The 15,138-nt window shown below is 43.3% G+C and overlaps 2 protein-coding genes across 2 annotated transcripts; both read left to right on the top strand.

Annotated features, from left to right (window-relative positions):
• The first annotated feature begins 4,751 nt into the window (after window positions 1-4,751).
• Window positions 4,752-9,112, top strand: LOC103346830 (transport and Golgi organization protein 1 homolog). The gene is made up of 7 exons (XM_089320818.1): window positions 4,752-4,849; window positions 5,467-5,527; window positions 5,636-5,671; window positions 5,749-5,816; window positions 5,955-6,037; window positions 7,447-7,517; window positions 8,933-9,112. Exons 1-7 carry the CDS (start codon window positions 4,752-4,754, stop codon window positions 9,110-9,112), a joined length of 597 nt encoding a protein of 198 aa, XP_089176944.1.
• Window positions 9,113-13,905: 4,793 nt separating this feature from the next.
• ORYCUNV1R1590 (vomeronasal 1 receptor oryCunV1R1590) lies at window positions 13,906-14,835 on the top strand. The gene has a single exon (NM_001167277.1). The coding sequence runs from the start codon at window positions 13,906-13,908 to the stop codon at window positions 14,833-14,835; it is 930 nt and encodes a 309-aa protein (NP_001160749.1).
• Window positions 14,836-15,138: the final 303 nt, after the last annotated feature.

Genomic DNA, 15,138 nt, shown 5'->3' with positions numbered 1-15,138 from the left:
TTTCTGGCCATAATGCCAGATAACAAGTAATTTCTGCTAATACATTGAGGTAATTCAACTATATTGTTTTATTCTTTATAACCTTAGTTTTTATCTCCCTTTAGTTAATTTGCAGCAAATTTCTGAGAAGATCAATAATGTCACGAAAGAAAATGCAGAACTTGTACAACAAATTTCTGTTTTGGAACAGAAGGTATCAATGTCCTTTCAATTTTCATATTTTTCATGGTTTCAGTTTGAGTCACTTCCACGTCTAGTTCAGGTATTCCACTGTACCCTCTTTCATCCACTGCCCTGCTTCATAAGATCTGTAAGCTCTTCACATGTGAAGTCAGCCTCCTGCATGCAAAGTGCTGCTCTGTTCACTTGTGTACTGAATCATACATGAGGGTAGGTGTTACTTGGCCCTCTAATTAACATTTTTGTATTCTGATTCTTTATTACATATACAAATAGATCACTGAGTCGAGAAAACGTCTTCAGGAGACTAAAAGACAAAAAAAGGTGGTCTCTGATGAATCAGTTAAACTTAAGGTAATAAACCTTTGCCTTTATGGAATCCATTATAAAAACAAGTAAAAGAAATAAATATTCCTGATGCAATATGCTGTATTGAAGGATAATGCAAAAAAAAAAGTGACAACACTAAAACTACCACGTACAAGGTACATATAACCTGCAGTCTGGAAGAGATCAGAATGCTAAGAATCATGATGTGGTAGTAATTTGGCTCCTATATTTTACCATAATTTGGCTTCTGAGCCTTTTTGTCCATTTAGTGATCCAGCTGGTACATTTTCTATTGCTTTTCACAGAGTAAAAGTCTAAGAGTATGGGGGATGAACTTTCTTCTGAAAAAATGTTCAATGTTATTGTAAAAAATACTGAAGTAACATCTTAAATGAAGGATCCAAGAAGTGTGTTTGATTTCCTGTCTGGGCAATTATCACAATATTCATTGCTGTCCTGCAAGATATTTAGGAAATGTGTGAATAGTTAAGGAATATTAAGGGGGTAGGGGCTGTTTAGATGAACTTAAACAGCCCCTACCCCTCTTAATGCTCAGTAAAAAAAATTATCAGTGAAATCTGAGAGTTATTTTTATTCCCTTATTAATATCCTAATAAGAAAAGCTGTTCCATTAAGAAAAGTTCATTCAAGCAGGTTGACTTGCACACATTTTTACATTATTTGCTTTTGACTTCTCAGTCATTTCTCTCATTATCTCCTAAGCAGAAAGATTGTTTATGCCACAAAGTATTCTTACTTCAGTGTGTTTTCCCCCTCATTTCATTATATTTTTGACATTTCTTCTAGACCCAATCTGGATCCATGACATGCCCATAAAATATAGTTAGCCGTGGGATGTGCTTGGTTGCTATTTCAGCTTTTTAGCTGTTTCAGCTGGTGTTGTCATGGAATTAAAAATCACTTCAATTAATTCTTTCTCCAGTTGACTTTACAAATAGTGATGCAGACTAGCACAGTGCTCTCGTTTGTGGATTCACCCCTCAAATGCCTATGATAGCCATGGGTCAGCCAGGTCAGTGGTAGGAAACTAGAACTCAGTTTGTGTTCTCATGTGGTTGGTAGGGACCCAGGTACTTGATCCATCAATGGCTGCTGTGCAGGGTGTGCATTAGCAGGAAGATAAATTTGGGAGCAGAGCCAGGGCATTAAGTCAAGCAGTCCAATATGGAATACATGTTTCCCAAGCAGAGTCTTAATCACCATGTGAAACTCCTGCCTCTTTTTGTAAACCTTAGCACTTGTTTTGTTTCTATCTTATGTGCAGGCATTTGAAAAAGGGAAATCTACTGAAAACTTGAAAGAAGTTATTTCAATGAACAACTCGGGAATTTCAGAGGTAAACTTTCTATAATTGTTTCAATATTTCAATTGTACATTTTAGCTCTAATGAGAAATATTTCATTTTTGAAGATTAAATTTATATGATAACTATGTGGAATTTTGTTCTTGTGAAGTAACTAATTACAGTGTTTTCAGTTAAGATCCAATCACCTTTAATGAAACTGGCTTCAGTGAAGGGAAATTGAAGTTATAAAAGTAAAATACTTAGTTGACAATCTAGTAGGAGCAGGTAACAAAATTAATCACATTCTTGAAGAGACTGTGATCCAGAAAACTGAACTTTCTCATTTCCTTTTTACCTGTTTTAAATTAGTTGTTCTAAACTAAAATTAACTATAAAGTCTGTGGTGATGCAAAATTATCTATTGAACAATATAGGTGTGCATTTCTGTAGTAGTAATGACATTTGCATTGTTCTGCAACCATTTCTTGAATGTCTTTTCTTAAAAATCTCTTAAAGTCGGAAGATGAAAATGATGGAGTCAAGGATTTACAGCTGAGAGCCTTGAGGGCCAAAATATGGATGCTGGAAGGTACGTTCCTTCATTAGAGGGAGGTCCTGTCTAGTGTAAATACATCTGCATTGGGAAGGTGAAGAGTGGTTCCTGCCTCCTGGGTCCTTGCTGTTTCTCCCAACTCCAGCCAACTCCTTGGGTCCATGTGCACACACACAAAGAAAACTTTTATCCTTTACAGAAAGTAAAAAGAACCTGGAAAAAAGCTGTAATACCTTGAAGTCCATGAAAGCAGCAAAGGAAGCTGAAATCAAACTGATGGATAGGAATATGGAGAGTTTTCATGAAATCTACAAACTGAAGGTGGCAGCTGCCGCAAAGTAAGATGTCCTGAACCGACGCAGTAATGTCAGTGCTAATTTCAGTCAGTAAAGAATTCTCATCCTTTTTGCCTTGATTCCCATAATATGCATTTTTCTGTTTCTTTCAACTGTTTGTTATACATTCCCTCGTAATTTATTTGTGGGTACTGGAAGAACTGATACCAGCATCATTAATGTCCATGTCTGCATTCTATCTCTCTCTTTTTTTTAATTATTCATTTACTTGAGAGGAAGGGTTACAGCGAGAAGGAGAGACAGAGGTAAAGGTCTTCAGTCTGCTGGTTAACTCTCTAAAGGGCCACAATGGAGGGAGCTGAGCCGATACAAAGCCAGGAGACAGGAGCTTCTTCTGGGTGCAGATGCAGGGGCCCAAAGATTTGGACAAATCCTCCACTGCATTTTCGGGCCATCAGCAGGGAGCAGCTGTTCAACCTCTCTTGTATACCTTTATATTGTTGGGATTTTTGGTCATATCGTATTTTGTTTTCCTTCTTGTGTCTAGTCATTTCTAATTGAATGCCTGTCATTGAGTAAAAATATTGGGAAAAAATTAAAATGTGGTGTGATGTGATCTAGCTTTGGAAAATAAGGAGATGGCCTCAGGCAAGGATACTGGCAGTATGGGAGCTGTTAATTCATTCAGCAGCTGAGGGCATTCATTGCAAAGGCCAGTGTATGTCCTCTCCTCCATTCATAGTGTTCCAAGCAAAGCTGTGAGATTTTCCAGTCAGACCCTGAACTCCACTGTATTCCTTTGAACCCATCTATGTGAGCAAAGGCTGCCCATATTTACCTCTCTCTAGTCTCCTAGAGAATTCTTTCATGATCTACAGGGAAATGGGCCTCAAATGCCAGCTGAGATGCCAGGTCGATCTTGTTTCCAAGATTCCTTCTTCTCCATGTTGCTCCCACATGTTGTTGCTGATGTGTTAGTGATTCAGTCTATTTCATTGTATACCTCATGTTTGTCCAGTGTTTCCTACTGTTCTCGGGGGAGATCCAGGACTTCATCCACACTCACCCATGTTCAAAACCAGAACTCTTCCTTATGGTCCCCCATGGCTCAGACTTGGAATAATATTTCCCAAGTCTGAGACAAGTGTTGCTGTTGTCCTTACTAGTATGTTGCGGGTTTTTAAGGTAGGAACAGTGCCTACTCTACTTTGTATCCTTGGCACCTAAAAACACAGAAAGAATTTACCAAGGACTTCCAAGGCATTAACCCTCTCCATTGTTTTGTGCCTGTGTCCTACAGCTGTTGGGGTTTTATGGGTAATGTGGATTAAAGCAGATATCAAAGGGACACTCTTTCTAGACCATGGGCTTTTGCTGCCTGCATTCTCAGTGATTGCCACTATGTAGAAGTAAATAGCACTGGGGCCGAGGGCTTCGCAGACAAAGCTGCAGGTTCTCAGCAGCTGAGGAAAGCCCCAATAAGGTGGCAGTTCAGGACAGTGTACTTCACTCATGTTGTCAGCACTGGATTTTCTTCTTCCCTGCATCAGGCTCCCAGCTGTAGGAGGCAGGAGCTCTACCCCTGCATCATAGCAGTGTTCACAGTGACTGCAGTGTTAAGGACTCCATGAGCTGGAAGGATCTCTGTAGATCAGGTTGTCTGTAGCATGGTCCCAGCCAGACTGTGAATCATGTTCCTCCATGGGCGGAGGCAGACGAGTGAGAACCCCCTGTCTCATCCTAATGGGATTACTAGTGATGAAATGATTTGACCTGCTTTTCCACAAAGGAGTGTTCACCATTTCAAATCACAACTGCTTAGTGTCAGGTGCTATGTATACTCATTGACTTATTACTAATGCATAGGAGCACACAGTAATTAGAGAGAACTTGCCAGCTGGCCAATGGATCGTCTTCTGTCAGTGGGAGGCTTCACTTCTGATTCTGCACTGTTTGTGGGTCTGTGTGTTTATACGGATGCCTGCAAGGGGACTTTCCCATCATGCACTCAGACTGTTAGCAAGTGGGGAGGCATAATCCCACATGGGCTTCTGGGAAATATGCATTTCTTTCCCATCCTAGGAAGATGGCAGAGAAACAACAAGAGTGGATGGAAAAGGAGACGAAGCTGTCAGAGAAGGAGGAGAATTTGAAACGGGCTGAAGAAGAAATTGAGAACTATGTGTGAGTCTAGAGACTAAACAACCAGTCCAGAAACAATGGTTGGATTAACTGTTTAATGCTTAGGCCCAGTTAAAAGAGAACTGTAAGCAATGTTCAAGAGACATAGAGATGATTCATACAAGATTATACCAAGTATTTTAAGTTTACAAATGACCAAGTGATACTGTTTCTACACAGTTCCTGATTCCAAATGCTGGCCTGACTGCATGGAAACTCAATTGTTTTTTGGGGTGGTGAGAATCCACCTTCCTAATCCTTAGGAAGACAGCTCATTGTAGGATGGATCAAATCCATTACAATGGTTGTCCCCATTTTATAGACCCGGTTCTTGCTGCCCTCAGAAACACGGCAAGGATATAAGAAATAGAATGGACTTTTATGATAAAAGACACACAAGGGAGGAAAAACTAGGGAAATAAGGAGATGACATCAGCTGGGAATCCTGCAGGTATAACATAAAGGATAAGGAAATGATGCAGCAGTAGGGCTTACTCTTTCTGTACTTTTACAATTATCGTGAGTATTTTTGACATCTGAGGATAGGGTAACATAGGGAAGCTGTTTAAATTCATAGTCAACATTGTGCTTCATCTGATGAAAGTGATTCTGAATCACAGGAGAAGACTGCAAGAAATGCAGGCTCAGCAGCAGCGAGAAAAGGAGACCTTCAGACAGGAGGTAACTGCATGCTGCCCAATAGCTGCACCGTCCTTCACGTCTTAATGCAGATGGTTAAAGGGCCCCTGAGAGTCCCTAAGCCCTCACTTTCTGTGTTGGCCTTTTCAGATTGCTGTTCATAAACAAAAGGCTCGTGACATTGAGGTAAAAATTTTTCATGTGTTCTTTCCATTCTGCCCTCTTTTCCACAACTGAATGTGCATGTATTTCCCTCCCCACAGGTCAGGGCTCAAGCTCTGGAACGGGAGTTGATGGCGCAGAAGAGGGAGACTGCCCACTTGAAACACAGGTGCATGAAAGAGCAGGCATTTTAAGCATGTCTCTGATTTAAGACTAAGTTGTTGAGTGTCTAGTAAAGGACTTGTTCTGGGGTGTGTATGTGTGTGTTCTGTTACTTAAATATGTTTTTTCTTTCTTTATCTTCAAGATTGGAAATCATGCAGGCAGAGGAATCCAGGAGGCAGAAGCCGGTGTCAGGGGGACCTGGCTGGGAGAACCCTCCACAGAGAGGTAGGAGCAGTGTGGAAGGACGGTGATAGCTTCATGTCCCCTGCAGATTCCACACCCTCAGCTTCTCACTCTGGGCAGTGATTGTTCCATTTCCTGAAGAGTTCCATGCACTTAGCAAAGAGAACTGATTGTCCTGCAGGGAGGCTGGGTGCTGTTTCCCTCATGTGCCCTGGACAAGTGGCCCTTCAACCAGACCCCAGGCAGGGTAGAACTCAGGCCCCAATACTGACTGGGGACTCTCCTCCACTGCACCTGAACTCAGTTCTTTTTAACTGACAATAAGGGCATAGAAGGGAACCTGGCTAGATCCTCCTTTCCACCTTGAGTCAGTGGTAGAGGCCTTAGCAGCACCAACAGTACTTGACAGTAAAGGTTAAACATCCTGATAAGAGAGGAAATGTCCTGGACTATCATCCCTCTAGTAATGTTCTGCAAGCTCTGCTTTACATCAGTCAGCCTGTGTTCTTTTTTGTTTATTTTTCTTTACTGTCAACTATAGAGCTCCATCAGTAAATTAATTTTCTATGTAATTTCACTTCTATAATATTATAACACTCAAATTTTATAATAAACCCAATGAAAACATTTTCCTTTTGTCATCACTCTCATCATTAATATAGTTAAGTCCTTTTCCATTTATAAATAGTTATATCACAACAGATCACATAGATGGCCAGTTACAGAGGGACTAAGATTTTCAGAATCTCCCCATGATTTCAGGGCCTGGGGCTGCTCATGGTCAGGATTTATTGATATTCTATATGTCCAAGGATATTCTTAAACTATAATTTCCTCTATACATATTAGGTATGTATATCAACATATCATGTTGATTTCCAGCTAATTTTAGCACTGACTTAGGTACAATGAGTTGGTTTGTGGTGAGAACCCCTGGCACAGGCTAAGGTGGTATCATCCTCAGTGAGGACATGGGCCTCCCCCTTGTACTCAGGGCTCTTCTGAGGCACCTGGTAAACCCTGGGCCTCTGACCAGAGACATAACATGGGATTGAGTTTAGAGGGTGAAAAGGTGTGTGGGTTTTCTCAACACTGAGGCAGAATAACTCCCCTCCCCGGGTGGTTGGCACTTTGCTACAGCAGGTAAGCTGCCTCTTGGGATGCTTGTGTCCTATATCAGAGGACTGCGTGAGACTGAGTCCTGCCTCTGCTTCTGATCTACCTTCCTGCTAATGTGCCTGTGAGGTGGCAGATGGTGGCTCAAGCACTTGAGTCCCTGACAAACATGTAGGAGATCTGGATGGAGGTCTTTGCTGCTTGCCTCAGCCTGGCTATTGCTAGCATTTGGGGAGTGAACCTGCAGATGGGATTTGTCTGTCTCTGCCTTTTGGATAAATAAATATGTAAACATTTTGTTAAGAAAGAATACAGTGCTGTCTCTTGTTGGGCAGATTCCAGAAGTTGTGCAGGTCACATGAAGAACCAAGGTTCATCCCCTGCTGAGGACACCAGGAAGGAACAGGTAATTGCTGTGGTCGTTTTCCTTGTAATGATTTCCTGAAACCTGATCATTGCATATACAACACTCTCTCTTCCATTATTTTCTGACTTGTGTGTGCTGTGATACCTTTTCTGTGTCTGTAACTTTTCAAAGCAGCCAAGCCTTCCCCCACAAGCCTGTGGGCCTCTCCTTTTCCAGCTCAGCATCTGTGCTGGTGCTTTACAGGCTGAAGCCTGAAGGTTTGCTTGTCAGTTTCTGGAAATCACTGGCAGAGAAGATGGCTGAGACCTTCAGCCTCATGGCACAGTGACTCCCCCCAAGCTTCTACAACCTGGGAGGTGGCCAGGCCACATTTCATTGTCGGAATAAAATACCTCCTTTCCTGTTTTGATTTAGGTTGTTTAACCATTCAGAACATCTTCACCGACAGAATCCATGATTTTTTGTGTTTTGTTCAATATTGAATGCTTTTGGACAAAGCAAATCACTGTCTCATTTCTCTTGGTAAATGGGCTGTGCAGAAAACCCTCCAGTGGGGCCCTCTGTGGAATATTCTGAAGCTTCAGGGATCATGTTTGCAGAATGGCAAATGCTCACCTGCTGTGAGATAGTGAAGAGTGTTCATCAGCATTTACCTGCAAGGCCAATTCCCAGGAGAGCCTAATTGACGTTCCCATATGCAGATTTTTGTGTGACCTGTGTAGATGCTGATGTTGGTGATTCTCCATTCAGATGCCACTGGACATCTGTAGTTTGAAATGAAAATGTACCTTGTTTTAAATTTCTTATTTCCCACCTTGTTTGTGTAGGAGATAAAAGTAGTGTGCAGCTCCCAGAGTACTTCCAATTCAGTCTTGCCTATGAATTAAGATCGAAACATGTGCCTACCTAACTCCAGTGGGTAACATGGTTTCTGGAAAATCACATTCCCAGTTTCCCTGCAAGACACCAGGAATCTGCATTCTGCAGGAGATCCTGTGTCCAGGGGCAGCACCCCCAGTGAGGAGACCCTCAGCTAGGGAGGGAAGCAGAGAAGATTGGAGAGGCCCTCTCATGTGTGCACAGTGGACTTTCCCCTCCTCCAATGTGCAGGAAATGTCTGTGGATATGTTGGGTAGTCCTTGACATGGAGATCATCTGTATGGAGTGTGTGTCTTTATCAGTTTACCATGGCACTGTTTCTCTGGGACATACCTCTGCAGACATGGACAGTGATGTGTGGTGACAGCAGTTCATCCTGTGACTTCCCTTCACTCCTCAAGCTGTTGGGATCCAGTGGAAGAGGAGAGTTTTGTGGTGCTGAGGCTGCTTATTTAATACCTGGTGGAGAGGAAGGCGCCCGCCATTATCACCTGCTGTACTGTGATTCAGTTGTGTTGGTATTGGTGTTGCCCATGATATTAATCTACTTCAAAATGTTAACTTCTGCTCTGCAGGTCAGCGTGGCTGCAGGAGGACCTCCTCCTTTCCCAAGACCACCCTACATGCCCTACCCCATGGGGGGCTACAGAGAATCCTTCATGGGCTATCCGCCACCTCCTCCACCCTGGTGGTTTCCAAGACCTCGGCCAGTACCTCTGTCTCCAGAATTTGGTATGATGATCTACCCTGAATGAACTGACTTACAAAGTATACCTCTATCTTTTCTGTCACTTTTATTCCTACACAAAATGTCCCAGTGATTCTGCCGGGCTTTGCATTTCAAGGATGAGGCTACCTAAGGGCTCTGTAACATTGCTCATGATTGATTCTGAGGGCACACAGTGGGCTGCATCACAGCCCTAACTTGTGCAGGTGTCTGTTCAGATGAGGAAAGAAGTCATCTATAGAAGCCAGAAATAGCAGTTTGGCAGAGCATGGAACCCAGTGTTGGGGAGGGGGGTTATGCTCAGCTCTGTGAGGGATGAGACTTGGCCTTGGCTTTGAGAAGTGCAGGGTCCTGTAGGGTCTCACAACGCTCAGCGCTGGACTGGTCATCGCCATAATGGAAGTGCCATTGAAGGACCCCAGGGTGTAAGAGGGAGTGAATTTCCTGGGTGTAAATGAGGGGGTGGCAAAGAGGAGGAGATGAGGAGGGGCCGTATAGGGTCACATTGAGCTCCCTAAGATGGGGGCTGGAAAGCTGACCTAGCAGGACAGGTGGTGTGAGCAGAGTACGTAGAGGCTGCCTGGGGTCACACGGAGCTGCTGGAGGAGAGTCCTCATGACCCAGTGGGGGCCAGGGCACCATCGTGCTCAGAGTGCTCTTGTTGCCCTACAGCCCTCTGTCCACAATCTGAAGGAAAAGGGAAGGAGTCTCATGGGTGTGTCCAGGTTCTGCCTGAGTTTATGATGCCCCAAGGATACTGACAATGAAGTCGGCTCTCGATTAGCAGGCAGCTGTCTCTGCCTCACAACAAGAAGCCTCAGGAGTCTCAGCTCCTCCAGACACCCCTGCCTCTCAGTGTCACACCAGGCAATATGGGTCTCTCTCCCTGTGTCCATGCTGTCCTAGCCCCTGAGGACAGTGCTGTGTGGAGCTGTGACATGGAGATCCTATTGGTTTCTGAGGATGTTGTTAGCAGGAAGACATTAAATCCATGGGAAAAGTATTCTACAAATATCTGGTACATATATGCAGCCGTCTTCTATCAAGATCACCAAGAGATGCTCATTAAGTGCATTAGGTAAAGCTGGGGGTGCAATAGCTCACACCCAGAGACTTGCAAAATCTGTTTCCTAAGAAAAGGCAAAGTTCCCCTCTCTAGTAATAAAATGCAAATCCTACCTACAAGGTGAAAGAGAAGTGTGTGAATGTGCACAGGTGGAGGCCGAGGTCTGTGGCTGAGATGTGAGGACTGTTGGTTTGCGTGGTGTAAGGACTCTCAGGTACAGCCGCACATGGAACACATCAGGAGCAGACACAACACGGACAAATGTAGAAAGGGAGAAGTCAGTAGATGGGGGAAACAATCCCAATTTCTTTTGTCTTCCAGGAGAGCCATTGTGGAATTGGAATAGGAAGCTCAGCTATCCGGAACAGGCTGTGCCTGTGAGTCAAAAAGCCACCTGATGCCCATTTTCCAAATGTTTTCCCTGTCCCACGAAGACTCTTCCTCTCTTATCTGTCTGAGTGATTCCCCTAATAAACCTTGTGTGGTGCTGACTTTGCCTAAGTGTCTGCTTCTGGGAAGACCACTTGATCCCCCTGGGGTGGACACCATGTGATTCTGCCCAAACCTGGGCAGAAACTGTGGTGCTGCAGGCTGGAGCAGGGCAGCCATTCCTGGTGGTAATGACCATGAGGGTGCAACCAGTGGTCCAGGCCTTGTCAGGAGCCTGATTTCATCTTGCCAGCTGCTCCCCAGTGGCACCAAGTCCAGGAGGCCTCTAAGAGAATCTGAATTTGAAACATTGATTGACAAGCCCTGTGAGTCCCAAAGTCTTGCAGTTTCTTTATTGAGAAATGGGCAGAGGTGAGTTTTCAGGGGAACCACGGACAAGATTAAAGTGGAGTAGAGAGCCTGGAGGCCTGAGGGTGTGAAAGAATCTGAGTGAGAGGGAGGGGGAGGGTGGGGAGGGAAGAAGTGGAGGGAGAGGGAGGGGAAGGAGAATGAGGGAAAAATCATGGGAACAGAGATGTGTGGGGTGCAGAAAAGAAATCCCAGAGACAAAGGGAGAGAGACTGATGGAGAGAGTGATTTGTGCAGAGGAAGGAGGAGAGACTGAGGAGCAAAAGGCGAGAAGCAGCATTCACAGGCTGGGCTTTGGGTCAGCCCAGCTCCAGCTGTTACGGCCATTTGAGAGGGAACCAGAGGATGGAAGACCTCTCTCACTCTCGCTCTGTAACTCTGCTTTTCAAATAAAATAAATCTTTAAAAAAATAAGATAATAACTTTATGTTATGTGTACCTTACCAAAATAATTTTAAATGAATTCTTCTTTTCACTCCATTATGGCTCATTTCTTTCAATTTCATGAAAGTTGTTCCTGTGGATTGCAGCAGAAATCCACATGAGTAAGGCTGGGGTCTTCTCATTGATGTCAGTCATGGTGAAGGGCAGATCCATGTGCTCAGCCTTTGCAGCATGGCCACTAGGAAGTGAGCCACAGTCCTTTTGATGGAGATAATTTAAATGAATCACACATTGATTAAATTATGTAGTGCCTGGTGCAGATTGGAGGTTAAAATACAGTTTATGTGCATATTGCAATCGTTATGGTCTATGCTGGATGTGACTTTTTCTCACATTAGTACATTAGTGAATATTACCTCTAACACAAATCCTTCACAGGTTTTTAATACTTCTTAGCAAGATTCCATGAAGATATGAAAATTATTTTTGCTGGATATATCAACCACCTATTTGCAATTAGACACAAGGATGGCTAATGCCAGTATTGATTTCAATGTTTTGCTAAAGATCCAGTCTTTCATATGGGTAACCTTGAGCAATAATTATATAATGTACCCCTGATTCCATCTACAGTAATAGAAACATTTCTTTAGCCATTTCAATAATACATGGGCTCTCTAGTTCCTGCACCTTGGTCTCATGCAGGTTTGGGGATCTTCTCCATTTTTTTTTCTAACAGGCAGAGTGGATAGAGAGAGAGAGACAGAGAGAAAGGTCTTCCTTTTGCCGTTGGTTCAAGCTCCAATGGCTGCCGCGGCAGGCACGCTGTGGCCGGTGTACCGCGCTGATCCAAAGCCAGGAGCCAGGTGCTTCTCCTGGTCTCCCATGTGGGTGCAGGGCCCAAGCACTTGGGCCATCCTCCACTGCACTCCCGGGCCATAGCAGAGAGCTGACCTGGAAGAGGGGCAACTGGGACAGAATCCGGTGCCCTGACCGGGACTAGAACCCGGTGTGCCGGCGCCTCAAGGCGGAGGATTAGCCTATTGAGCCGCAGCACCGGCCTCTTCTCCATCTTAAAACAAGAATCATGTGGTGGACATCAGGCCCAGCAGTTAAGTCACTGGTTAGGACACTCATTAAACTGCCTGTGTTTGGAGCCGCTTCTCCTGGATTCAACCTGGGAGCAGAACCATGTTTGCTGATTGTAATTTGTTGGAGGTAGCAAAATCTTGATTAACTGACAATTCAGATATGCATGTCTGAGGCCAACATTGTGGTTCAGGGAGATAAACTGCCCAGTTACAATGCTGACATCCCAGATCAGAATGACAATTTTATTCCTGGATGCTTCGCTTCTAATCCAGCTCTCTGCTATTTTATCTGGGAAGGCAGCATATGATGACAAAAATTCATGACCTCCCACCCCATATCCCTGTGGAAGACTGGAAGGAGCTCCTGGCTTCTGTATTCAGTTCAACCAACTACTGTCTGTTGGGGCCATTTGTAGAGTGAACCAGTAAAGAGAAGATTCTTTCCCTCTCCCTTCCAAATAAATAAATAAATAAATTTAGAAGTTGCATATGTCTATTTAGGAGAAAAAGCTTTGTGATGTAGAGTAACAGATAACCAAATCCATGGACTTTTCATTATAGATCTGTTTGAACACAGCTACAAATGTCTAAATATGAGCCATTTCTATTTTAATTTACATATTTATACTGATGGGTCTACAGTGCTTAAAGTGGCTCTAAAACATAATTGCACATTCATCATCTTCAAAAATGAAAGGGACTGTGCTAAATTGCTGTTTTCCTACTTATCATATGCTAATTTTTTCTAAATCCTCAGTATGATTTAAATGCCCCATCTGACACTCATGTTGAAATTTAACCTGAGTTAAGTTTAAATGTGTTGCCCCTCACTCTGTACCTACATTTTTTTCCATGGAACAAACAACAAGGCCATCACCATTTGGTAGTCCCTCCACCTTAGGTTTTTCAATCTATGGAATGCTGAGGGAACACTTTTCTGCTGTTTGTAAATTATTATCTTGTAGCACCATAAAATCAAATCACATCTCCTAGAATAAATTATTTAGTTAACATAATTATACCCATAACCAATGCAATCACATGCTAAAGTAACTGTGAAATTGTAACATTGCAGCTGCTTAAATTAAACCAGAAAGGAATTAATTTAAGTATTGTGGATCCAAGAAATTTTAGAAGTAAGATAGAGTATCTGTATATTAATTAAATTCCCTGTATTAGTTAGATTAGCAATAATAATGTCACCGTGTGATAGTTTTAATGCAATTTCATGTATAATTCACAGTGCATAATTTATGATGTTTTCCTCTTGATGATTGAAAGCTAGACTTTGACAATACCTTCTGGATTCGAAGAAAATTCAAAGAAGGATTTCTGGGATGGAAACCAAATCCAAGAGAGCTCCAGGACCATTGTGAAGATAGGAAGATAGAAAGCAAACTTCTGGTAGGCAGAATAATTCTTTCTGATGACATGAGACCTATCATTTTGTTTGTTTACTTTTCAGATATGCATGATATTAAGATGAGCATTCTTGATGTTCCTGTTGCTGTTGATAAATATCTTCTTTTTCAAGCTGGCATTGGAATCTCAGCCAACACCTTCCTCCTCCTCTCTCACATCTTCACACTCCTGTTGGATCACAGGCATAAGCCCACTGACCTGACCATTTGTCACCTGGCCTTCACCCACATAATGTTGCTCCTTACTGTGCTGTTTTTGTTCTCAGCGGACCTGTTTGAGTCAGTGAATGTTTGTAATGACTTCAAGTGTAAAGTTTTGCTCTACACAAACAGAGTAATGAGGGGCCTCTCCATCTGCAACACCTGCCTCCTGAGTGTCATCCAGGCCATCACCATCAGTCCCTTCACTTCCTGGTTGGCACAGTTTAAATACAAATCAAAATATTTTATTTCCTATTGCTTCCCCTTCATATGGTTAATGTGTTTGTCTTTCAGTACTAGCACACTCGTCCACACTGTGGCATCTTCCAATGTGACCCAGACCAACCTGATGGCTATCACTAAATACTGTTCATTTTTCCCCATCAGCCATGACATCATGGCCTTGATAATCACACTGACAACATGCAGGGACGTCTTCCTTGTGGGAGTCATGCTGCTCTCAAGTGTGTACATGGTGAAAATCTTGACCAAGCATCAGAGGAGGTCCCAGCACCTTCACAGCACCAGCCTCTCTCCAAGATCCTCCCCAGAGAAGAGGGCCACCCAGACCATCCTGCTGCTGGTGAGTTTCTTTGTGGTCATGTACTGGGTGGACTTCATCATCTCATCCTCCTCAGTGATAATGTGGGCATATGACTCAGTCATCCTGTTTGTGCAGGGTTTTGTGGTCAACGTATATGCCACTGTCAGTCCACTGGTGCTTATTAGTTCTGAAAAAAGGATCATAAATATTTTGCAAAATATTCCATGGAAAATCTTAGAATTTTAATTAATAAATGAAAAAATGGCCTTGCAGAATGTGTGTGGTGCAGCATTTAGAGCCCTCCTGGGGTGCCCACCTGCCATATTTCTATGTCTGAGTTTGATTCCTTCCTGTGTTTCTGATCCAGCTTTCAGCCAGTGCACACTCTGGAGGATGGCAAGTGCTGGATCAAGTACTTGTGCTCCTATCACCTATGTGATTGGGCTAGCAGAGTTCTAGGCTTCTGGAATTGACCTGGGCTACTCCTGGGCAAGGACATTTGAGTATTGAGCCAGCATGTGCATGATCTCTCTCTCTCTCTCTCTCTCT

This window comes from Oryctolagus cuniculus, chromosome 19, assembly GCF_051225735.1.
Source record: "Oryctolagus cuniculus isolate XC-2025 breed Fujian yellow rabbit chromosome 19, ASM5122573v1, whole genome shotgun sequence".
Classification (NCBI taxonomy): Eukaryota; Metazoa; Chordata; class Mammalia; order Lagomorpha; family Leporidae; genus Oryctolagus; species Oryctolagus cuniculus.
Note: the sequence above shows the minus strand (reverse complement) of the source record. Positions and strands in the feature narration are given on the sequence as shown.

Excerpts from the sequence above, each read along its gene's own strand:
- LOC103346830 (XM_089320818.1), top strand. The coding sequence starts at position 4,752 with ATGGCAGAGAAACAACAAGAGTGGATGGAAAAGGAGACGAAGCTGTCA. Across the intron at positions 5,528-5,635 it reads AGGAGACCTTCAGACAGGAG|ATTGCTGTTCATAAACAAAA; the intron begins GTAACTGCATGC and ends TGGCCTTTTCAG. Across the intron at positions 5,672-5,748 it reads AAAAGGCTCGTGACATTGAG|GTCAGGGCTCAAGCTCTGGA; the intron begins GTAAAAATTTTT and ends CCCTCCCCACAG.
- ORYCUNV1R1590 (NM_001167277.1), top strand. The coding sequence starts at position 13,906 with ATGAGCATTCTTGATGTTCCTGTTGCTGTTGATAAATATCTTCTTTTT.